Source organism: Armigeres subalbatus, chromosome 2 (genome assembly GCF_024139115.2).
Source record: "Armigeres subalbatus isolate Guangzhou_Male chromosome 2, GZ_Asu_2, whole genome shotgun sequence".
Lineage (NCBI taxonomy): Eukaryota > Metazoa > Arthropoda > Insecta > Diptera > Culicidae > Armigeres > Armigeres subalbatus.
The window spans coordinates 15,285,201-15,310,700 of record NC_085140.1 but is presented as its reverse complement, the minus strand read 5'-3'; the positions used below and the strand labels follow the sequence as shown (position 1 = coordinate 15,310,700).

General features: G+C 44.0%; 1 protein-coding gene across 2 annotated transcripts; it reads right to left on the bottom strand.

Annotated features, from left to right (window-relative positions):
- Nucleotides 1–8: 8 nt before the first annotated feature.
- On the bottom strand, nt 9–24,687 carry LOC134217892 (uncharacterized). 2 transcript variants are annotated; one of them, XM_062696725.1, is made up of 8 exons: nt 24,436–24,687; nt 23,318–24,374; nt 23,082–23,255; nt 22,639–22,779; nt 21,972–22,577; nt 12,062–12,283; nt 11,242–11,991; nt 9–95 (listed from the first exon to the last, which is right to left on the bottom strand). In XM_062696725.1, the coding sequence occupies exons 1-8, from the start codon at nt 24,480–24,482 to the stop codon at nt 69–71; spliced, it is 3,024 nt and encodes a 1,007-aa protein (XP_062552709.1). In that variant the 5' UTR covers nt 24,483–24,687; the 3' UTR covers nt 9–68. The 2 variants fall into 2 exon arrangements, with proteins under 2 accessions (XP_062552709.1, XP_062552710.1); XM_062696726.1 differs by lacking the exon at nt 12,062–12,283 and having other exon boundaries at nt 24,436–24,685.
- Between the last annotated feature and the right edge of the window lie 813 nt (nt 24,688–25,500).

Here is a 25,500-nt window from a genome sequence, read left to right as displayed (position 1 = left end):
CAACTTGCTTTATAGAATAAATATCACATTCCTTTTGGTTGTCTTCACCTGTTTTTAACAGTAGGAGTTTATTGATGTAGCCTATAGTTTCGTCTCTGAAAAAAGAGAAAAATAATAGATTAGTTATATACCATAATATTGTAGTGTTATGGAAAACTCAGATGTGAATATGTACATTATGTGAGGTAACCGGCAATATATTGGCACGGCAAATGCTGGGTAAAGCGTACCATTGGTACTTCGCATACATGAAGGAATAAAATAGACCCCATCTTGCGGTCCTTAGCCTCTTACCCAGCAACTCCTATCCCTACCTCCCCGCGGTGCTGGCCGGGATACGAGCAACCTTAGGGAAGATCGGGTAACCAACCCCGGTGGGAACTATGGTCGTATGCTGACAGGGAAGGGGGGGTTTGCTCCTCTCCGGAGGTGCAAATCTTATTGAGCGTCTGTTCTCCATGTCAGGATCGGCTCACAACAGCGTCTGTTCTCCATGTTAGGGGCGGCTGATCATCGTCCGAGTGCCAGCGAGGGACTCTAAGTGAAACTGTGCACCATGGTCCACCGGAAATAAGGAGGAATGGTCCTCCGCAAATTTAGGGGGTTTGGTGTCAGGCCCTGCAAGCCAGCCTTTAAAAAAACATACGCAACGAACAATCAACAAGAGAGTACGGACCGGAACCATCGGCGAAGACCACTGCGACGAAAAGGGACTAGCGATTGGAAACTCGGTTCATGGAACTGCAAATCTCTCAACTTCATCGGGAGCACACGCATACTCGCCGATGTGCTCAAGGACCGTGGATTCGGCATAGTAGCGCTGCAGGAGGTTTGTTGGAAGGGATCAATGGTGCGAACGTTTAGAGGTAATCATACCATCTATCAGAGCTGCGGCAATACACACGAGCCAGGAACAGCTTTCATAGTGATGGGCGATATGTAAAGGCGCGTGATCGGGTGGTGGCCGATCAATGAAAGAATGTGCAGGTTGAGGATCGAAGGCCGGTTCTTCAACTTCAGCATAATCAACGTCCATAGCCCACACTCCGGAAGCACTGATGATGATAAGGACGCATTCTACGCGCAGCTGGAACGTGAGTACGACAGCTGCCCAAGCCACGACGTCAAAATCATCATAGGAGATTTGAACGCTCAGGTTGGCCAAGAGGAGGAGTTTAGACCGACTATTGGGAAGTTCAGCGCTCACCGGCTGACGAACGAAAGCGGCCTACGACTAATTGATTTCGCCGCCTCCAAGAATATGGCCATTCGCAGCACCTACTTCCAACACAGCCTCCCGTATCGGTACACCTGGAGATCACCACTGCAGACAGAATCACAAATCGACCACGTTCTGATTGATGGACGGCACTTCTCCGACATTATCGACGTCAGGACATATCGTGGCGCTAACATCGACTCTGACCACTATCTGGTGATGGTTAAACTGCGCCCAAAACTATCCGTCATCAACAATGTTCGGTACCGACGACCGCCGCGGTACGACCTAGAGCGACTGAAGCAACCTGATGTCGCCACTGCATACGCGCAGCATCTCGAGGCAGCGTTGCCGGAAGAGGGTGAGCTCGATGGGGCCCCTCTTGAGGACTGCTGGAATACAGTCAAAGCAGCCATTAACGACGCAGCGGAGAACAACGTCGGGTATATGGGTCGAAGTCGACGGAACGATTGGTTCGACGAAGAGTGCAGACAGATTCTGGAGGAGAAGGACGCAGCGCGGGCGGTCGCGCTGCAGCAAGGTGCCCGGCAGAACGTGGAACGTTATAGACGGAAGCGGAGACTGCAGACCCGCCTTTTTCAGGAGAAGAAACGCCGCCTGGAAGAAGCGGAGTGCGAGGAGATGGAACAGCTGTGCCGTTCTCAAGAAACACGCAAATACTATCAGAAGCTCAACGCATTCCGCAAAGGCTTTGTGCCGCGAGCCGAAATGTGCAGGGATAAGGATGGGAGCATCTTGACGGACGAACGTGTGGTGATCGAAGGGTGGAAGCAGCACTACGAGGAACATCTGAATGGCGCTGAGAGTACAGGCAGTGAAAGTCAAGGCAGCGGAGGAGATGACTACGTCAGTTCAGCGGACGATGGAAGCCAACCAGCCCCCCCTTGAGGGAAGTTAAGGATGCCATTCAACAGCTAAAGACCAATAAAGCAGCTGGTAAGGATGGTATTGGAGCTGAGCTCATCAAGATGGGCCCGGAAAAGCTGGCCACTTGCCTGCACAAACTGATAGTCAGAATCTGGGAAACCGAACAGCTACCGGAGGAGTGGAAGGAAGGGGTTATATGCCCCATCTACAAGAAAGGCGACAAACTGGAGTGTGAGAACTTTCGAGCGATCACCATCCTTAATGCCGCCTACAAAGTGATATCCCAGATCATCTTCCGTCGTCTGTCACCATTAGTGAACGAGTTCGTGGGAAGTTATCAAGCCGGCTTCGTTGACGGCCGCTCGACAACGGACCAGATCTTTACTGTACGGCAAATCCTTCAAAATGCCGTGAATACCAGGTCCCAACGCACCATCTGTTCGTTGATTTCAAGGCGGCATACGACAGTATAGACCGCGTAGAGCTATGGAAAATTATGGACGAGAACAGCTTCCCTGGGAAGCTTACCAGACTGATCAAAGCAACGGTGGATGGTGTGCAAAACTGTGTGAAGATTTCGGGCGAACACTCCAGTTCGTTCGAATCGCGCCGGGGACTAAGACAAGGTGATGGACTTTCGTGCCTGTTGTTCAACATTGCGCTAGAAGGTGTCATGCGGAGAGCCGGGTGTAACAGCCGGGGTACGATTTTCAACAGATCCAGTCAATTTATTTGCTTCGCGGATGACATGGACATTGTCGGCCGAACATTTGCAAAGGTGGCAGAACTGTACACCCGCCTGAAACGTGAAGCAACAAAAGTTGGACTGGTGGTGAATGCGTCAAAGACAAAGTACATGCTTGTGGGCGGAACCGAGCGCGACAGGGCCCGCCTGGGAAGCAGTGTTACGATAGACGGGGATACCTTCGAGGTGGTCGAGGAATTCGTCTACCTCGGATCCTTGCTAACGGCTGACAACAACGTTAGTCGTGAAATACGAAGGCGCATCATCTGTGGAAGTCGGGCCTACTACGGGCTCCAGAAGAAACTGCCGTCGAAAAAGATTCGCCACCGCACCAAATGTGTCATGTACAAGACGTTAATAAGACCGGTAGTCCTCTACGGACATGAAACATGGACAATGCTCGAGGAGGACTTGCAAGCACTCGGAGTATTCGAGAGACGGGTGCTTAGGACCATCTTTGGCGGTGTGCAAGAAGACGGTGTGTGGCGGCGAAGAATGAACCATGAGCTCGCCCAACTCTACGGCGAACCCAGTATCCAGAAGGTAGCTAAAGCCGGAAGGGTACGATGGGCAGGACATGTTGCAAGAATGCTGGACAGCAACCCTGCAAAGATGGTGTTCGCTTCCGATCCGGCAGGTACGAGACGGCGTGGAGCGCAGCGAGCGAGATGGGCAGACCAGGTGCAGAACGACTTGGCGAGCGTGGGGCGTATCCGAGGATGGAGAGATGCGGCCTCGAACCGTGTATTGTGGCGTCAAATTGTTGATTCAGTGTTATCTGTTTAGATGTTAACTAAATAAATGAATGAATGCCCGAGCAGATATCACTTGAAAAATATTGGCCAGATTCAGAATGATATCTGTCGTTTCTGTAACATGGGACGTGAAACCTCGAAACATCTGCTTTGCAGTTGCGATGCATTGTACAAGGGTAGATCTAAATTTCTAAATAGTGGCTTATGCAACCAGGAGATATTTGGACTGCAAATCCTGGGAAAAGACGCGTTTTAGGTTGTTTACTTGACAAATGGTGATCAACCTACAAGATGCGAATACATAGTTAAGAGTAATCAGGGGTATACCACAAAAGTTCAACTCAATGGACGCAGTGGTTCTACGCCCCAAAAAAAAAAAAAAAAAAAAAAAACACTAGCGCCGCCTATTTGTAAATCTCTTAATTATTTATTCCGTCAGATGACAGTCCATTCCCACCAGACGAACTTTGTTAAAGACGTCATCTTTACAAATTTCAAATTTGAGCGATAAGAATATTTACAATGAGGAAAATTCCATATATCGGAATTACTTGAGTAGTCTTAAATAATGAATTCCAATATACCACCACCTAGCGACCGAGCTATAAACTAATCAATGCCTCATTTCCAAGCACACGCCTTCCTGCATAACCTTTTTGAAAAGGTGCAGTTCAAAATGGGTAGGATTTTCAGATATAAGTAAAATAAGCATAAAAAATCACTGTTTTTGTATCCTTTTTTACGAAAACCCCTCCCCGCGAGTTACCCGCCTACCTATAGTCAATCTTTGGTAACGACTTGAAAGATGATTAAACAGCCCCAAAAATTCAAAATCGGCCAAACATTAAAAAAGTTCTAGCATTTTCAATTTGGGGTCAATTTGACCACAGAGCACAGACAACGTTTTTTGAAAAAAGTGCACTGTAGCGCATATTTTCAAGATTTTTCAAGCAAATTTGCACCTAGGCGAGTGCAAGATCTCGGCGAGTTTTACCAAACTACCAAAAATTAGGAGAATCGGTTGAAAACTTAAAAAAATGGCAGCCACGCAAAGTGGCCTGGGGTCATATTGACCCCAGAGCACAGACAAAAGGTTAAGCCAAAGCAGCTTTCGGCAACTTTCAGCCAATGAGATGTACTCCGCCTCGTTCAATGAAAGTGCCACGTATTGTTGCTTACTGGCACACCACGAAATCGTGCCACCACCCAAACGGAACAGGTAGCACGAATTCGATTTGCGGTCCTTCACATTTCCGGTCCAGTCCGCGTCCGCATACCCTTGAAGAAGTTCTCCTTTGTTGGCACCAGTTGCAGTTACAATTCACTTGTCGACCTCAGGTAACGCAGCACTGTCTCCGTCCAGTATGCGACTGTATGCGACATTCATGGAAATCCGTGATCCTTTGGCTTGCGTCCGTCCAAACTGGCCGGGGTTCTGCCAAGACACACTGAGCACCATAAAAATGAACCTTTTTGCCTTTCTTGTATACTAAGTATACGTAAAGGCTATATGATCGCTTGAAAAACAAACTTTTTATTAGAAGGCTCGGAGACCCATCGACTCAGTTCGACGAATTGAGGTGATGTGTGTGTGTGTGTGTGTGTGTCTGTGCGCACCCACCCAAAAAAATGTTACTAATTTTTCAGGTACTTATCCTTAACCAATTTCAAGTAGCATTCGACGCAGAATACGCTACCATTTTTTCCTATTGAAAATTGGTCAGATCTGACTATGGGCTCGGAAATTATGGCCAAAATATCACTTTTTTATAGAAAAATTGAGTAAAAAAATGTCACTGATTTTTCAGGCACTTATCCTCAACCGATTTCCTCACAACAAGTTGCATTCGACGCAGAATACTCTCCCATTGTTTCCTATTGAAAATTGGCCAGATCGGACTATGGGCTCAAGAATAATGGCCAAAATACTATTTTTATAATGCACGAGGAAGGCACCATCACCGCTAGGTGGATTAATCAGTGTTTTTCAACCCAAGTTTTCTTTTAGCAGATTTAATTGATACCTAACAAATTCCGACCATCTAACCGACTAACCATCTAACCGACTAACCATCTAACCGACCATCTTGATGCCGGATTGGTTGTCCTTCCACACGACGATCGGAGATCCTGATTGGACGTCGAGTTCTCCCAGAAGCTTGCGCATCCAAAGCCGTTTCTTGCATTCCTCCGCCAGGGCCACGAACTCGGCCTCTGTGGAAGATAGCGCAACGCAGGTTTGCTTGCGAGTGATCCAACTTACCAGCCCACCGCCGAACTTGATCAGGAATCCGGAGTTGGATTTTCGGTCCCTTTAATCTCCGGCCCAATTTGCGTCGACACTCCAGATCTTTGTTTCCAGTTCCCAGATGGAGACACAATAACTTTGTCGATTTGAGGTAGGTACCTCAGTACCCGCTTAGCCTCGGTTGGTTGGCCTCGATACCTTTCTGCCGTACGTACAGCAAACTGCCCACCAAGCTATGGTACGATCCATTAGTTGGCAGCTCTTCCTCCTCTTTTGCTTTAAATAAGCTGGGTCGATTCCAAGATTTTGTCGGTGTACCCTGACTGATTCAAGGTGTAGTGACCGTCTTGCTATTCGATGCGTATTCCCAGGAACAATCGTAGTTTTCCCAGGCTCGAAAACTTGAACTGTTTTGCCAGTGCCCTTGTGATAACATCAAATCTCCGTTCCGAGTGATAACAAACGCGCATGTCTTCGACATATTCGACATATTTGCTTACAATTTTCTTCCTTCATGTACAGACAGGCGTCAGACGACGACGGGTGGAATCCCATTTTCTTGAAGATGTCGTTAATTTTCCGGTTCCAGATACGTGCCGACTGTTACAGCACATAGATGCTGCCTTTCAACTGGTAAACTTTTTTGTTAGTATTGAATCCTGGGGGTGGTCGCATGTACACTTCTTCTTGAAGATCAGCGTACAGGTAGGCGGTCTTGATATCTAAGTGTTGCACCAACATGTCGTCTCGACTGGCGATGGTCAGTCCTGCTTCTTCTTGTATGTCCACTTGCATCCAAAGGTCTTCCTTCCGGGTGGCAGTGGTACCAGCTACCATGTCTGGTGCTCCTCTAACGACTGGAATTCTTCCTCCATCCCTTTCTGCCATACGTCCTTCTGCGGGCATTGGATTGCTTCGGAATAACCACGTGGTTCAACCAAGGATTTGCTCGTCACGCTGGTGACTTCTCGGTAACGGTCAGGTAGGATTCCTTTCGTGCTCCTCGTGGAGCTTCGTAGTTCAATCGATGGCTCAATGTTCTCGGTGGCTTCGTCATCGCTGTTGGTGAACTCTTCATCTGTCCCACCGACAGCCGTATCGTACCCGTCACCTTCGTCGTCTTCATTTGGATCGCGACCGATGAACTCGCTCGCTGGTATATTTACTACGTTGGGCTTCAGTGTCGATTGGAACTTGACCGTATTCTCCTTCTGAATGTTTTCGGCGGGCTCTTCTGGTTCGCCCACACAAATCTTGCATCCCGGCTAATATACACCAATCGAGTTGACTTGTAAAGGAATCGATACGCCTTGTACGTGAGCATCCAATGAAAATCAATTTCTGAGCCGTCGGATGGAGCTTCTTCCTCTTTTGCTTCGGAATGTGCACCCATGCACGGGATCCAAACACTTGGAGGTGGCCAACGTCCGGCTTTTGGTTATGCCACAACTCGTACGGAGTGACTTCTACAGATATTGATAATGAAATGTTTTGCAGGTATATTGCCGTGTTAAGCGCTTCCGCCCAGTAGCACTGTTCCAGTTCAGCGTCGAATAGGCACCTACTCATCTCGATGAGGTAACGGTTTCTTCGCTCCGCAACTCCGTTCTGTTGTGGACTGTAAGCCGCTGTGAATTGTGCCTTGATGCCTTCTCGTCGGTAAATCGAACGAAGTCGTTCATTGGTGTACCCTCCTTCTTGATCGGATCGCACCACCTTTGGTTTACGACCAAATTGGGTCTTGACCGCGCCTCAACGAACTCGATGATCTTGTCCGGCACTTCCGACTTCTCCTTCGGTAATTGTAAGGAAGTATCGCTTGCCACTCACTAATGGTACTTCTACCTCAACAAACAATTTTAGCTGAATATGCTAGTTTTCTAGCTGAAGAAGACTATTTTTGGTTGAATAAGCGCTCTATTAGCTTCCAATGTTTGATGGGACATCCGTGTGCACGAGATCTGTGTACAGCACTTCTTGGTTTGCTTACCCTTGTCGTTGTAGCACTGAATCACGCCAGGACCTTCTCCTTCCACAATTGCTTTCTTCCCGTCGGCCAACGTGCCGTGCTTGACTTCGCTCTCGTGCAGTTCCCGGAAGAAATCTCGGCTTGCGACGGTTTGGCTTGTCGCGCACGTGTCCACGATCCAAGGCTTTGTTCCGTTTTCAGTTTTGTTTCCGCAGGCCAGCGTCAGAAATGCAAACGACACGGTGCTCACTTCCTTCTCGTTATCCTGTTGATACTGACGGCACTCCTTCTGAATGTGGCCCACCTTCTTGCAGTAGTGGCAGGCCAGCGACTTCTTCTTCTTCCGCTCCTTGCTTATTTGCTGCTTCGTCCAAAAGTTTCCGCTTGACAAGCTCCAGGGCGTCGTCCGAACGGCTTTCAAGTGCGGTAATCAGGGCGTCAAACAAGCTTGGCAGGCTTTTCAGGATCATCGCGACCGAAATTGTTTCTGTCCGGCGTTCGCGAGGCTACTGAAGAGCTCCTACATGTCGAAGATGTGCTCCGCCATGTCCTCTCTTTCCGAGAAACGTTTGTCGCAGATTCGCTTCAGCAAAGAGAACTTTGACGTAAGACTGACCTTCTGGTGGTGGTTTTGAAGTGCCGTCCAAGCTTTCGGTATTCGACGTCCGGATCAACGCGTGTTGATTGTCCTCTTTTAACAACCCGATGGTCGCCCTGGCATTGGCGTCTCCAGCGGCCCAAACTGCATCCTCTTCCGTTACCGGTTTTTCACCTGGTGTCACGTAGCGCCGCAGTTCTTCTCGGACCAGCTTAAGTTCTACCTTGAAGCGCCAGCTTGAGTAATCGGCACGGATAATCGGCGTTGTTCAGCTTTTGCAGATTGAATCGGCTTCCGTCCATTTTGCTCTTCAGAAAATGCGGTTTCTAGATTCGGCTTGTGGAAAATTATCCGTACGTACAACAGTTTTTGGAGTAATCCTATTAATAGCCTTTCGGTACAACTTTGTTGTACGAGAAAGGCAAAAAAACTGTGACAGGTCATTATCGCTGAGAATGAGCTTGCTGTTTACATACTCGAAGCACAGTACGAGGCCTTTTCGTGTAGAGTGCTGCACAATGGGGTCCTGTCCGACCCTATCCGGGTCGTAGCTGGTGTGAGGCAAGGATGTATTCTATCACCGTTACTGTTCCTCATCGTAATCGATGAGATTCTGGTAGATGCGATTGACCGTGAACCATACCGCGGGCTGTTATGGCAGCCTATAACCATGGAGCACCTAAACGACTTCGAATTGGCTGATGACGTTGCACTCCTCGCGCAACGGCGCTCTGATATGCAGAGTAAGCTCAACGACCCTGCCGAGCGCTCCTTCTCGGCAGGTTTAGTCATCAACGTCAACAAAACCAAATCGTTGGATGTAAACACGGTGACTCCTCCCAGTTTCACAGTAGCCGGGCAACCAGTGGAGAATGTTGAAAGCTTCCAATATCTTGGTATAGCCAAATGGCGTCAGACGGCGGTACCAAGATCGACATAGGCGCACGGATCAAGAAAGCAAGGGCTGCCTTTGCGAGTTTAAGAAATATCTGGAAAAACAGGCAGATAAGTGAACGCACCAAAATACGAATTTTCAACTCTAACGTGAAATCTGTGCTGTTATACGCTAGCGAAACATGGTGTGTATCAGTGGAGAACACTCAACGGCTGCAGGTGTTCATTAACAGATGCCTGCGGTATATAATTCGGGCCTGGTGGCCTCACAACTGGATCTCAACCAACGAGCTCCATCGTCGTTGTCACCAGAGGCCGATAGCAACAGAAATTCGGGATCGGAAGTGGGGCTGGGTCGGCCACACTCTACGTAGGGGCGGAAACGAAATCTGTAAGCAAGCATTAGACTGGAACCCAGCGGGACATCGCAGCAGAGGCAGACCCAGAGGCTCATGGCGGCGAAGCCTCAATAAAGAAATAAAAGAAGTCGACCGAAATCTAACCTGGCAACAGGTTAAAGCGATAGCCGGGCATCGCTCAGGATGGAGATCTTTCAAGTCGGCCCTTTGCACCACCGGAGGTGTACAGGATCCATAAGTAAGTAAGTAAGTTACTTACTTGATACTTGATGGGCTACAGCTCTTCGATGAACCTACGCCGAATGGAGTATCCGTCTCCGCTGGACTCGATCCTGGGCCAATCGCTTCCAGTCGCCCTGAACATTGAGCGCCCACAGGTCCTCTTCAATTGTAAAAGCCGTCGTGTACGCGGCCTTCCACGAAGCTTGCGGCCTCTTTCGGGTTCTCTACTAAATATAAAAAAAAAAAAAAAAAAAAAAAAAAAAGACAGGATCACCGTCTTCGACCAGAGGTCGCATAGACTGAACACTTAACATTTAGCATGAGACAACGGACAGGACATTTACACAACACCCAGTGGACCAGTGGAGAGCTTTTCGCTTTACGAAAAGTTTTCTCCTTACCGGGGCGGGAATCGAACCCACACTCCACAGCACATGCGTCTAGAGATTGACGTCGCTAGCCGCACGGCCACGAAGCCCACTTCGCTTGACGTTCTTCCGGCATACGAACAATGTGACCAGCCCACCGTAGTCTGCCGTGTTGTATAAGCTTAATAATATCCAGCCTTAATAATATCCAATACCATTCTCCTGTTTACCGCCGAGTATTGTCCGCAGCACCTTACGCTCAAACACTTCGAAAGCTCTCCGATCAGCCTCCTTTAACGTCCATGTTTAACGGCAGTATAAAGCCACCGGAAGAATCAGAGTAGAGTATGTTTACTGTTTACAAGCAAATTATTGTCCCCGTGATCAAATACGGCATGCCGGTCTGGAAAATCTGCATTAAAACCCATCACCTCAAAATAGAAGGAATTCAAATAAGTTTCTTCGGATTTTTTAGCACCCCGTATACCAGGGCCCTCCTTAGCCGTGCGGTAAGACGCGCGGCTACAATGCAAGACCATGCTGAGGGTGGCTGGGTTCGATTCCCGGTGCCGGTCTAGGCAATTTTCGGATTGGAAATTGTCTCGACTTCCTTGGGCATAAAAGTATCATCGTGCTAGCCCCATGATAATACGAATGCAAAAATGGTAACCTGGCTTAGAAACCTCGCAGTTAATAACTGTGGAAGTGCTTAATGAACACTAAGCTGCGGGGCGGCTCTGTCCCAGTGTGGGGATGTAATGCCAATAAGAAGAAGAAGAATACCAGGAAAAAACATCTGAGATCTATCGTCTGGCCGGGATTAAAAAGATAGGGTCCTTTGGTTGTCTTCCGACCAGCCTCTCATTGAGAAACTAATCCCAAATGAATAAAAATTGAAACCACTAGATTTTTCGTTAACTACTACCGCCCACCTTATACTTTATAGATGGTCCAGTATTTTATGCTTTACACTTACCGTTCTTACAGGTAACTCCACTATACAATCTTCATCATCATCATCATCGGAAAGTATTATCGTTGGAATACTTGTCGTAAGATTTTCTCCACTTGAAGTTGAACTTCCATCAACGGAAACTTCCGCTTCTAAACATGTGCGTTCATTTTTTGTGCGGTCTTCGTCTGCACTTCGACGAACAGTAGTATTTTTTTCGACGCGTACATGCGTTCCATTTCTCGCACATCTATCGCACGTTTGACTGTTCTCATTCGGCTCGAAGTATCCGTATGCTAAACCGCATGCAATTGGGCTAACCATCCGGTGTAGGGCCATAGCGCCTGGGCCGGTTGAGGGTTGCAACAGGGGAAAAATGTTCACCGCCAGCACCGACACTAGATGTTGGAAGTCGCAAAAAATGCCGCTCCTTGCAAACAGTTCTGGCCACAACGAACGCAGTACGGCTTGAAATCGTAACCGAGTTTCGATAGTTGATCGAATCGCGTCGTGGGGTTCGCTCATTAGTCTTTGTCCTGTCGGAGACGTTGCCGTGGGTGGCGACAGTACAGCCGGGATTTGAGTTGAGTTTGAGGAGTTGGAAGTAGATTTCGGCGACCAAGTGATTACCAGTTTGTTGGATTCTTCTGATGAAAGGGAACTTTGGGTGGATGGATTGGACTGGACTGGTATAATACGGTTGCGATCGTGGTTTTCTTCCGAAAATGGAGATTCAACATTGGTGGCGAGTGGCTCTGATGTTTCTGGTTCAATCTGTAGAAAGCAAGGAACAAGTTTTAATATAACAATTATTAGAGTGGACAATAATTTGGGCATAAATTACTGGTGTCTTCAATTTGTCGCTTCGTAAATCGTTCATGTAGACCTGCAAATTCGGCGATTGAGATCCGAAATGAAGATTGATCTGGAAACGTTCTGTACGAAGATCTGAATAATTGTCTGTTTCCATTGAATGGTTGGTGATGTTTCCTTGCTTGCTAGTTGTGTGAGGCGTGTTTATAAGGAGTGCCTGCGAATCACCAGAACTACTTTTTGTAGCGGTGTTCTGTACAAATAAAAATAATATTAGCAAAAAAGAGTGTTATAGTCAGGATTTCAATTGATGATTATTTTTCTAGTCTAGTGGCCACGGCCTAATTCTGTCCTATAAGCAGAAGGTCGTGGGTTAAATTGAAGGCTCGTATGAACGTTAGAAACAGTCCTACATGCTGCTTTTAGCCTATAAGCTTAAAAATAGTACTTTCAGCATTAATTCAATTATTATTGAAACATCTTTCAACATTTTGTATTGGCTAACTTTTATCCGTTATCAATCGCTGAAACTGTTTTTAGGCCACAATTTCTCGACCTGGATGCAGCAGCAACCACTACTAATCGTTTTACAGAAATATTGCTTCTAATGGCCCGTTTACATATGAGCTAGTTCTAGCGGACAATGCACTATCCGACAATACTAGCACGATATTAGCATCATGTAAACAGGAATTGTTCTCGCTAATAAGCGTTTACGTTATGCTAATTTCGCGCTAGTATTGTCGGATAGTGCATTGTCCGCTAGAACTAGCTCATATGTAAACGGGCCATAAACGGCTTGTTTTCTTACACTATCTGCTAGCATCTATGATAGCGCTTTGTCAGTATACGAGAAGGTGAATACCTTCTCTTAAGCTGCATTACAGAAATCAATAGCTCATACACAGCTCCGGCAATAAAAATCAAATGTAAACATAAGTTATAGCAGTATAATCACGTATAAGGTTTATTTAAACGTTGTGTAAACCATCAAGGATACAGAAGTTGCGGAAAAGCTTCGTTAATTTGCTTATAGTGACTCACGCTCTATTATTAGTGCTATAACAAGAAATAAAGTGATTTGAATGTGAATGCTATTCATCGTAATAACCCTTCCGTTACCAACCCCCGTTTTGAAAACGAAAATAAAAATCTTTTTGGCTGTAACTTTTTTGTCTTTAGACATTTTTTTTCGCTAGGGAGTGGGACTTGTATCCGAAGATCCGTTCGCCTTAGGCAGAGGTCCAGATCTATATCGCGTGGTACAGACCTGCATCCTTCAGGAAGCAAAAGAGTGCAGCCGTATTAGCTTCATCATCAGCTAGCGCATCCCGGATGCTAGCTGGAATACCATAATGATTCCTAGGGTGGTCAAATTTCGGGCACCTGCATACAAAGTGCTCGACGCTGTTCCTAACCTCGCAAAAGTCACATTCCGACCGGAAAGGACCCCCACCCTGGTATGCCCGGTCCGGAGTCTGGATATGATGGTCTGCTGTTTTTGCGAGGTCAGGTCGTGCCAGGGACCGGTTGTGCCTTTCACCTTCCTCAAGGGTAGGACGTTGTTGCTGTTCCAAGCCCGGGCCCAGTCCTGGCCGACGACACTTTTTGTCTATTTTTTAACATCGACCAGCGGGACGGAACGGGTATAGTGGGAGCCTTGACGCCCCACGTAGGCAAGGGCGTCAGCTTCCACATTTCCTCTAATGCCGCAATGGCCGGGAATCCAGGCGAAACAGGTGTCTGATGCCATACCTGCAAGGATTTCTTGGATCCACGGGTGATTTGGTGTGTGCTTTGGAGAGCAGCCACCACACTGGCTGAGTCCGTAAGGATCGCAATCAGTTTGTTTGCTGGAAGGGTGACAGCGATGAAGATGGCTGCAGTTTCGGCGGAAAATACACTGCACTGAGACGATAGGCTCTCGGACCTTGCTAGATTGGTACCGGAAACACCGAAACCTACCCCTCTGCTAGACACGAAACCATCGGTGTACCGTACGGTATGGTTCCGGAAACGAGTGGCCACGAGCTTGATGAGGTCCCTTCGCGCAGAACAGGTCAGGTCTAACCCATATAGCAGGCGACTATCAATGGTTGCTTGGCTTATACTTAGGGGCTATCCATAAACCACGTAGACTCTTGAGGGGGAGGGAGGGGTTTCGGAAAAGTCTACGTTAGTCTACGAAGGGGGACGGGGGGGGGGGTAAACCAAAAGTCTACGTAGACTTTTTTTTTTTTTTTTTTTTTGAAAACATTTCATACAGCAGCTTTGTGCAAAGTTCACTAGTTTAATTTTTTTCAGATTTTTCCGTTTTTTTTGCAAGACTTTACCGAAATAGTCTCTCGAATTTCTCCAGAAAAATCTAGTAATGGTTTGAACTACGGTTTAAAAATATCATCATTTCAACAGCAAATTCTTCTGTGTTGAAAATTCTATAAAAACTTTCGAATTTTTTTTTTCAAAATTTCTACTTGGATTATATTACAGATTCTACTAAAATATCTTTTGATTTTCGGCAGGAACTTCTTTAGAAACTACAAATAATTCTTTAGAATTTGCACGGAAAATTATGTCGCACTTCAACGGAAAATTCTTCAGAATTTACAAAGGAAGCATGTTGGCATATTCAACAAAAAGTCATTCTAAAAGACATTCTTTGGAGCTTGTAAGCGATATTATCCGAAATTTCCTAGAGAAACACTTCAGAAATTCCACTTAAGGTTTTCTGGAAAGTCCCCGGGAAATTTTTCTAAATTTCGGAATTCTCTTGAGGAATTCTTTGGACATACATATAAACGAAATTTTTCAAAATGTCCATGGGGAATTCTGAGAAAATTTCTCTACAATTTCTTCGGCAGTTCTAATGCAGATTCTTTGGAAATATTGATGGAAAATCTTCAACATTTTTCAAAGAAATTATTGAAAACTTTCACGAGAAAATATTTGAATTTCATACCAAAAACTATTTGAGTTTCCACAAAAAAATACTGCATTTCTTGTAAGGAAGCATTTGTAATTTTCATGAAAATGTATTCGAAATGTCTACAATAAATTCAATGAATTCAAAAATTCAACGGAAAATTTTCCATAATTTGCACCGAAAATTATTTGGAAAACTCTTTGAAATGTCCATAGGATTTTTTTTTTCAAATTTCCTATTTTGCAAGAGAAATTTTAAAATATCGTATCGTTTTGCTCATATCTCGAACACTTGCTTTTAAATAGCCATTTTGGCGTTATTCATGTAATTTTCTCCATAGAAGTTTAAATTCTTCTGCAATATTGATCTTCAGTATGGAAAACTAATGAAAACTTTAGTTTCAGGGCGCTAAAATGCCAGTGTTCGGGATACGAGCCATATTCGGAATTTGAGCCAAAACGGTAGGTAACCAAATTCCACGGGAAATAATTTTAAATTTTCACGGAAAATTTAAAGAGAAAGACATGAACACCGTCTTCGACCAGAGCAGAGGTCGTACAGACTGAACACTCAAACACCTAGCATGAGACAACGGACATATAACACCCAGTAGACCAGTGGAGAATTTTTCGATCACGAAAAGTTTCCGCCTTACCGGGGCGGGAATCGAACCCACACTCCATAGCACATGCGTCTAGACGATTGACGTCGCTAACCGCACGGCCACGAAGCCCACAAATTACTCGGTATTTTAACGGGAAAACTTTTGTAATTTACAAAAAAACTTGGTTTTTCAACGGATGATTATTTGAAAGGATATTGGATGGGATTTTCAAGAAAGACATCAGAATTATGACGGAGAGTTCTTTGGAGTATTACCTGGAAACTTTAAAGGTTATCAATCGGCAAATTCTACGGAATTTCCACAAAAAACTTATTGGAATGTAGACTTGACATTCTCGGAATTTCAACTCGAAATTTTTCGAAATTTTGAAAATTCTTCGGTTTTCTACAAATTTGAACCAGCATGAAGAATTATAGGTCAGATGCGTGACAGATTTGAAACAGTGGCACGCCAATGCAAGTGTCGGTAACGATGGCGCACACCTCTAGGAGGAATCAAATTCAACAGAAATGAAATTAATTGGCTTCGAGATTTAGTTTCAAGAGCTATGGACAGATGATTAAATTTGATTTCGTTTTGGATTGATATTTGTTTTGTTGGATTTTGTTCAGTTTGATTTCGTTATGTTTGAAATTTGAATTTTACTGTAATGTTCACAAGGGATATGGAAATGGATTTGAATAGCTGAATTGCTGAAAACTGAATTTCTGTGATTTTTCCAATCACATATGATGTTTTGTAAAATTTAAAAAAGTCTACGTAGACTTCAAGGGGGTGGGGGAGGGGTTTCGGAAAAGTCTACGAAAGTCTACAAGGGGGGAGGGGGGTTTGAAAATGTGAAATTTCGGTCTACGTGGTTTGTGGACAGCCCCTTAGCGTGGTGTGCCGGTTGTTGGTACGGTGTTTTGCGGCCAGGGTTTTCATCAGGCTGATTCGCAGCTTGCAGGCCACCTTCACCGCCCGGAAGTGTGGTAAAAAGGTAAGCCGCCGGTCGATATCGACGCCAAGAACGCGAACGATTTTCCGGTTAGGTATGGGGTCGTGGCCAAGCTTAATAGGCTGGCCTCCGACTTGAAGGTGGCCATGGCAAACATGGCCCCGGATACACTTGGAGGTGGTCCAACGGTGGATTTCGCTAACCGCCGCCTGTGCGTTAATCCTAGTTTGCCCGGGAGTTACACCTACAACAACCAGGAAGATGTCGTCGGCGTAGACAAAGAGATGGACGTTGGCCGGTAGTATGTCGAAGACCCCGTTCATTGCAATTAGGAAAAGGGTGACCGCAAGAACCGACCCTTGGGAGGATCATTCTGAACCACCTTTGAGTTCAAACGCGCTTTTTTAGCGCTCGTGTATATAATTTTATTATTTTGACTTTTTTTTTATTTTGACAGTTGCAGACGTACATTTCACGCAGCATGCGTAGGAGTACAGGTACGATCACGAGGAAGTATTGCGGACATTCATGCTCCCACTATGTCAAGACTGTTAGGAAAAGTTCACCTTTGAACAAAACCTGCAACATTTAGCAGAATCCTTCTGTAATATTAAAGAAGACATTGAGCGCACTTTGTCTGCAAACCATAAACTGCTTTCTAACTACGAAAGCTTAGCTGCCACTCACGACGAAACGCTTGAACGCGTAGAAAAAATGTTTGGTGCTATTAAGCAAAACATTTCAAACGTCGCCAACAGCAGCAAGAATAGTACTACGGAAATAAAAAACAAATTATCAGCCCTACTTGACACACCTTCCGCACTCACCTGTACGACTGTGGAAAAGGCCGCCAATTCGGGTAAAAGCAATAACTAATACAGCAACAACAACAACAACAACAACGGAAACAGAACACTCAACAGACTTGCTGCCGGACCTCATGAATGTAGTCAAGAGCGACTTGGTAACTCTAACCAAGTCAGCTGTGACTGCGGCAATAACTGAAATTACATCAGCAGCAGCAAAACGAAGCACAACTGAAGACTTCCCTCACTTAATTTCTTTGAGTGAGCAACTTTTAGAGGGGGTCAGGTCAGTTTCTGCTGCTATTACCAATATTGAAAGCAGGACTGATAAAATCTCAACGCTCGCAAACAAGACTTTGGTGGATGAACTAGCAGAGGAATCCCAAGACAAAAACTCCACCGAAATTAATTTAGTTGCTGGGGCTCACAATCCACAATCTCCACTCAACATCAAAGTAAAACAGCACCAACAGAACCCATCTCCTGCCCGGCAGATAATTTCGCGTGATGCCATTGCAGAGCTTTTCACTGAGCGACGCGCAAAAATGGCGCAAGTCAAGGGAAGTTGTGTTAGACACCTCAATAAAGCTGGTTAGAAATGCTTTCTGCCAGGTAAAAAATGTAGCTGGACTGGAAAAAACTGGAAGAATACCGGCAGCATGAAATTTCCAGAAACACCCTCACCAATAATCCATTGACTGAAAAGGCGACTAACAGTAAAAGACATTACAATTAATTGCATATTATTCGGCAACTCGGCCGTACGACATCATAAACAAAAAGCTCCACCAATAAGCATGAGCATGAGCAGGATAACCGTACAATTCGTAGTTGCTACTCCGTGATTGATTAGAACTTGCGAAATTGCACAGGGAACCAATTGAATGGAGCTTGGGTTTAGCTATCATTCTCAATGTGCAAATTTCGGAAATTCAATGCATTTTACTAAGTCAATTACGGCGCCGGCCACGTCCTTACGGTCATCAAGGGAAGGAAGGATTATTAGTTCAACTCTCGTTGCTACTAGAGACCGAGTATACCTCTGCATCTCCACGATAGTCTTAGGATAGGATATTGTGTTAGTATGAAGGGATATATTATCTGGATTCACTTTGGTAAGTGATGCGATCTATGGGATAGGAATATATGAATGAGAATTAGAAGTACTAGAGTAATGATTAAAGTGAATTCTAATGGGATTCATTTTTTACAATTAGAATTTGAATGCTATTGGATTCTGATACCACGCACACGTCTACCACACCATCGCTACCCGCACATCAACCTCACACATTCTTACTTGTATGAGGCCTGCACGAGCATAGCGACCGTATATAGCATTCGTATGAGGTACAAATGAATACCAATCTATTTTTACATTTTTATTTACTGCTACTAAGTAACAGGCAGCTTTTTTATAACAATTCTATATTTAGAATCATACTTGCTAGCAATGAGAATTTGATTTGCAAAGAGATTGAGTTATATGATTAACGAAATTATTTAATAGGAAATTGGAAAGGGCCAGGCATCAAACTCTTAATCTCCTGCTTATGAGGCAGAAGCAGTGACACAAGGCCACCAAGCACCCCTCTTCATAAACAAAAAGCTCCACCAATAAGAAGCAAAAACAACGTTACAACTTCCTACACCAGCAAAAACAATAACAACAAATCTACAGACAAACAGCTGCTCGTAATGGCAAAGCATCAATTTTCCGGACCCCCAGCATCTACAGACCACCCAATTGCAGCTCTCTCTGCTCCTGCTGCAAAATCGTTCATCAATTTCAAAAAAGGTGAAACGATAAACCCGGCCAAAAAACAAAACCCACACCTCCACCAATCCACAATATCGGAAATCTGCAAAGCCTTCAGCAACAGCACCAGCAACAACAACAACAGCATCTACGACAACAACAAGAACAAAATCATTAACAACACCAAATACATGAGCAACAACAACAACAGGGAACACAACTACCGAATCCTGACAGCCAGTTTGAGTTAGATTCGATGAGACCACCCATCGTCCGTCTGACTCAGCAATCCACCGAAGGAGACGGCCGTTTCCTTAAAGCCAGACTACGTGACCCGAGGATTATGAAGGTTGTCCGGTTGTTTTTGGCATACATGAAGGACCAGTCTGCTAATGTATGCGTCGAGGGAATGACTCCAACGAGCATCAGGATGTTCCTTGCATCTGAAGGACTGCCGACGGCACCAAAACATCTGTATCAAATATTCATCCAAGTACATCAGGAATACGGAATTGGGCCAGCAGAAGCTGCAGCTGATCTACAGTCATACCGACAATACCTGTCCAGCGAGCGGACACATCGCCTGCAACAACTACGGGAGAGCACAACGAGGAAAATTCCCCCGGGAATTTTCGCAAGTAAGGACGCCTTCTTCGGCTGAAGAAAGTAGCACTATCTTATCGACCAACGGGGTAAATATTTTAACAACCAACGTGCTTCCAACAAGTTCTTCATCAAAACAGAATGCGACTGAAGTTTTGATTTACTGTCAAAATTTCAATCGCATGAAAAGCCCAGCTAAAATGAAGGAAATTCATAATAACATCTTAAGCTCGTCCTTCTCGGTTATTTTGACAACTGAAACCAGCTGGGATGAAAGCATGAATAGTGAAGAACTTTTTGGAAGCAGCTTTAATGTATTCAGGGACGATCGCGATTTCTTAGAATCTAAAAAAAAGTCTGGCGGTGGAGTTCTAATCGCAATCTCTAGTTATTTTGATTCAGAAATAATAACTACCAAAAAATATAAGAACTTTGAGCATGTTTGGGTGAAATCTAACATTGCAGGAGAAACCCATGTTTTCTCCTCTGTGTATTTTCCACCGGAACATGCGCGAACAACATCTTATGAAAGCTTTTTAAAAACTGCAGAAAGAAATTTTATCGGGACTTCAACCTGAAGTCAAAGTACATATTTACGGAGACTTCAACCAACGCACCGCTGACTTTATTCCGGATTCAGAGAACGAACAAATTCTACTTCCAGTCGCTGGGGAAAATGAAACACTTATGTTTATATTTGACAGAACTGCTAACCTAGGACTTAATTAAATCAATCACATTAAAAATCAACAGAACTGTTACCTTGATCTCCTACTAACCAATATTCAAGAAGATTTCTATGTGACTAAATCATTGAATCCCTTATGGAAAAACGAAACATTCCACACGGCAATCGAATACTCTGTGTTCGTTCATGAATATAAAAAAACCCAGCGACTCTGCAGCACACTGCCCAGGTTGGCAAAGCATGTGCTGGTGCCATACCCTGGGCGAAAGGCGTGCTGTTGGAAGCCGAATCTTCCATCTACTTCAAATTTTTTACGGAGCTGGCGGTTAACCATCTTTTCCATGGTCTTACAGGCATAGGAGGTGAGGGAGATCGATCGACACTTGGAGGGATCCCGACCCGTCGTGTAATTTTGGGGATGGGGATCACGTGGCTTTTCCTTCACTCGTCGATGAACGTGTGGTTCTCCCAAATGTCATTGACGAGTTTGAGAAGATGGGTTTTAGCGTCTGGAGGAAGCCGTTTCAGCATGGGATACCCCAACTGAAATCATGAAAATGTATATGCCGCATGATGGGATTAGCTCATTTTCCCAAAATTGACCCTCAAACCAGTACTCGATAAATCCGTTTACCGTTTCCAATCGGTTCAAATACGGTTCAGGAAGTACAAAACTACCAAAGAATGCCATAACTTTTTAAAATCATGAAGTTTGATATGCCGCATGATGGGGTTTGTTTATTTCCCAAAATTGACCTTTGAACCGATTCATTATAAAACCGTTTCCCGGTTCAAATACGGTCCAGGAAGCACAAAACTACCATAGAATGCCATTACTTTTGAAATCATGAAGTTTTATATGTCGCATGATGGGGTTTGCTTATTTCCAGAAATTGACCCTTGAACCGGTACTCGGTAAATCAGTTTACCGCTTCCAATCGGTTCAAATATGGTTCCAGAAGTACAAAACTACCATACAATGGCATAGCTTTTGGAATCATGAAGTTTGATATGCCGCATGATGGGGTTCATTTATTCCCTAAAATTGACCTTTGAACCGATTCATGGTAAAACCGTTTACCGGTTCCAATCGATTCAAATACGGTCCTGGAAGTAAAAAATTACCATAGAATGGCATAGCTTTTGAAATCATGAAGTTTGATGGGTCGCATGATGTTATTCGTCTATTCTCGTAAAGTGACCCCGTAACAGGTTCCGGCGGAACGACCGGATTCCGGAATACAGGCCATATTTCGGACCGATCAAATTCCTGATCAAATTTGATATAGTTTATGTGTCGTTTCTCTTCAAAATATCTAAAATAATCATTTCCGAAGTATGCGTTCTAGCATATGGCCATAAGCTAACACCCATTTTAAATCCGGAATAACTCCGGTATCAAGTGGCCAGTCCTAAAAATTCATAGAGCACCTGAAACTTGAAAAAAATTCCGCTTCTTTTGGAGAAAGTTGCGAAAAAAAATGTCGAAAGACAAAAAAGTTACAGCCAAAAAGATTTTTATTTTCGTTTTCCAAAGAGGGGTTAGTAACGGAAGGGTTAATCGGATGGATGTCTGCGTCCTTAAATACTATGTTCTTACCGAGGAAGCGACGTCCGTTTCATTGGTTTCCACGACGGAGTTGTCAACTTCTGACGAATCATCACCGGCTGATTCTGCCGCGGCAGTCAAGAGGTACTGTTTTTTGGCGATAAAGTGTAGAGGAACCGATTCGAGTGAATTGTTCAGCACTGGAAAACCGCTAGAACCCGCACTGTTGCGGTACACAATTGCCGCTGGAGCTGACACTTTATGCGCTGTCGTTAGGACTCGTGGAGGGATGGCTTCATCAGTGAGATTTCTAGTTTGTTGTTCTGTCTCGGATGTACTGTCGACGATTGGTGCTTGAATTTGGTTCACCATCCTATAATTTTCGGATGCTTCATCGTCTGAGTGATTTGAAGGATCCGAGATTGTCAAATTTGCATCAGATTCACAATGTTCACTTTGAATTGCATGATGCTGGGCGGATACAGTAGGGGATTCCTTTTCAGGATTATTTCTAGGCGCTTCCGTAGCTGTGGCATTATTCTCAGTAGAGTAATCGATTTCAGATAGCTGATTATCAATCAGCGAGTTGCTAACTAATCTGGATGTATCAGATATATCTACATCGTCATCCTCGTCTTCCGAATCCGTAAAAATGTCCTAAAATATTTTGATAGATATTAATTTGAAATTACTTTTCTTCCATTACTGGTAATCTTACATATGGATTAAAAGCAGGATTTAAACGGATAGTTGTTGGAATCACTTCCTTTTTATCCTCAGGCTCTGGTTTGACAATAAGCGTTTCTTCTGTTGCAATTATTGGTTGACCATTTCCGGCAGAGGCGGGAAGAGAAACCTCCTGAAACAGGGTATCGAAATCGTTTTTGTGGGTATCTAGAATCATTTCTCAATCGTTACTAGGGAGATGAAGAAGTATCGTCATGACTCGTAGATAGAATAGTGGTTTTAATAATATTTAGATATATGAAATTATTGATCTGCAGGTGGATAATAAACTTTACTTCCAGTCTGAGATAAAAAAAAAAATCCAAAGCTTAGGTGCATTCATCACAGTGATGGAGAAATCTTTTAAATTGGTACTAATATAATATACATATTTTAAAATTGCGGATTAAGTGGTAAATATAAAAAGTCACTAACCGCTTCTGTATCTATACAACTTTTCATTGGGGAATTATTACTCCCAGCCACCGATTCATCATGATGAGACCGTTGATCACCTACGTGCTTTTCAATTGCTAGTTGACTGTTATTGGAACATTCAGATTTACTTAAAATCTGCTCTTCCTCGTCTTCGGAGTCCGTAAATATATCCTAAAATATACAAAATAAACAGTTATTTGAAAATAGAGCCAAAATCTATCACCAATCCTTACATAAACATTGGAGGTGGCCTTTGAAATATCTCCTCTTTTATCCTTAGATTCTTGTTTGATTTGAACTGAATCTGCCGTCAATGAATGATTTTCGGAGATAAAACTCTTTCCTGGACGTTTATCACTTGACGGGATAAATACAGGATCTGAAACAGAACCTTCTGGTATATTTATTGGCTGACCAATTCGTTCAGGCTCGCTCCTAGAGGATATGTGGAGAGGATCTTCCGACCCGACGGCAATAGACGAAGATCTGCTTAGTATTTCATTCGATTCCAGCCATATCTCAACCGCATCTAAATCGTCTATGCGTGGCTTTTTCGCAACTGGTGGTACTTCCCGTTCTAATGATTCCTTAATAATGTCATCGTACTCCTGGGTGTTCACTGTGAACGATTCCTTCTCAAGCAAATCACGGGCCGAAAAATGTTTCGCACCAGGACTTCCATCTTCGATGGCCACCGGAACACCATCTAACACCACAGGCGAGCTTTCCTTCTCATTTGTGTCTGCATTAAAATGCGGCCGCTCCTTTCGGTGATGTTCTATTTGCAGCAGGAGCTTCTTCCCATCGTCCGATAAGTTGTACACCGGATCTCCCACATTGATATAAACATAAACTCGCGATCCCTTTCTACTTCGTCGTTTGAAAGCCGCCACCACTTCCGGATCGTACCTACCGTCCAGTGAGTATTTAATAAACAATCTGTTTTCCTCGATTTCACTGCTGCTGAGAGTTCGACCGTTTGTGTTGCCTTTCTCGTAGAATTGAATCGACACTACATAGACTTTCCTCAAATACGGATACTGCAACCGATCGATCAATCCCTGATCCGGGATCCACTTCCGGTGGGTCAGCTTAAATACCAAGCTGCGTTTGAAGTGCCGGCTCAGGTCCTGCCAGCGAAGATCGCCGCAGTCCAGTTCCCAATTGTTGCCCAGCTCCAAAGCGATCTGCTGCCAAACGGATACTTCATCGCCTTGCAGAAGTCGTTCGTGATATTCCACTATCTTGTCCACAAACTTACGGTTGAAGGAATCGCTCTCGAACACGTTGCTGGGAAGCAGAAGTTCATTGAATAATAAAATCGGCAGATATTTAAATAATATGAACACACCTAGCAGCCATATTGAATGATTTTTTGTCTTTGATTGCGATCAGCATACACCTATTTAATTATACATTTAGCAGTAACTCTTTCTTTGTTTATCAAAAATGGGAACTGATAAAATCCATAACATAGAACACTGAGCTTATTACAAATTAAATATTAATACCAAATCACAAAACCAAACCAAACGCTCAAACACCAAATCGCCAAACCGCTTGGCTTGAACTGGATTTTGATTAACAACTGTCACATAGGGAGAGTAAACAAAAAAGTTTTGTTTGGGTTTCGGTTTCACCTTTCCTTTCTCATCAATTCGTAATATTTAATTCGAGCGGAACATATTAAAAAGGTTCAAATTGAAATAAATAAAAATTCTCTACACGGAAGACAAAACGTAATCCAGCGTTGAGTTTTTTAAAACTTATTTTTGAGTTATTTTTTTTCTTCTCTTTCATCCACTCTTTCTTCTGTTGTCAAAAACAAAAGAGCCAAACAATCCAACGACGCCAGTTCAATACGGGAAGCCAATTTTGAGTTTTTTACCTGAGGTCGAAATTGAGTGAATTAAACTTACATTTGGGTAAATAAATTTTCCGTTGGGTACTTTTTTAACATGCACAGCAAAAAATCTGTTGAATATTACATCGAAATCGCTGCAACCAGTTGAATCCATCGGCTGTTGAATATTACACTGCGCGATGTACACAAGAACCTTCTGTGTAATAAACAGGAGCGATGTAATTTTGTTTCGATGTAATAAATTAGACGACGTAATTCAAACAATGTAAATGTATATGATGTAAAACAGTAGTCTAAAATTTGTGAATTGAATTTTGATGGTGATTCTCTTTCTTGAAGTTATTTGTATTTGTTATTTTTGTTATTTTTTGTTTGTAAATATATATTGATAAAAACAATTTGATAATCCGAACTAAATTAATTAAATAGATTCCGTAGTGAAACTTTACGATTTTGCTACATCAACGGTCTTTTTTTCACACAGAGAGGGGGTCAGAATCAAGGGGCACGACACTTCCGCTTTTTTAGGAAAATTCACCAAAAAACCAAGGG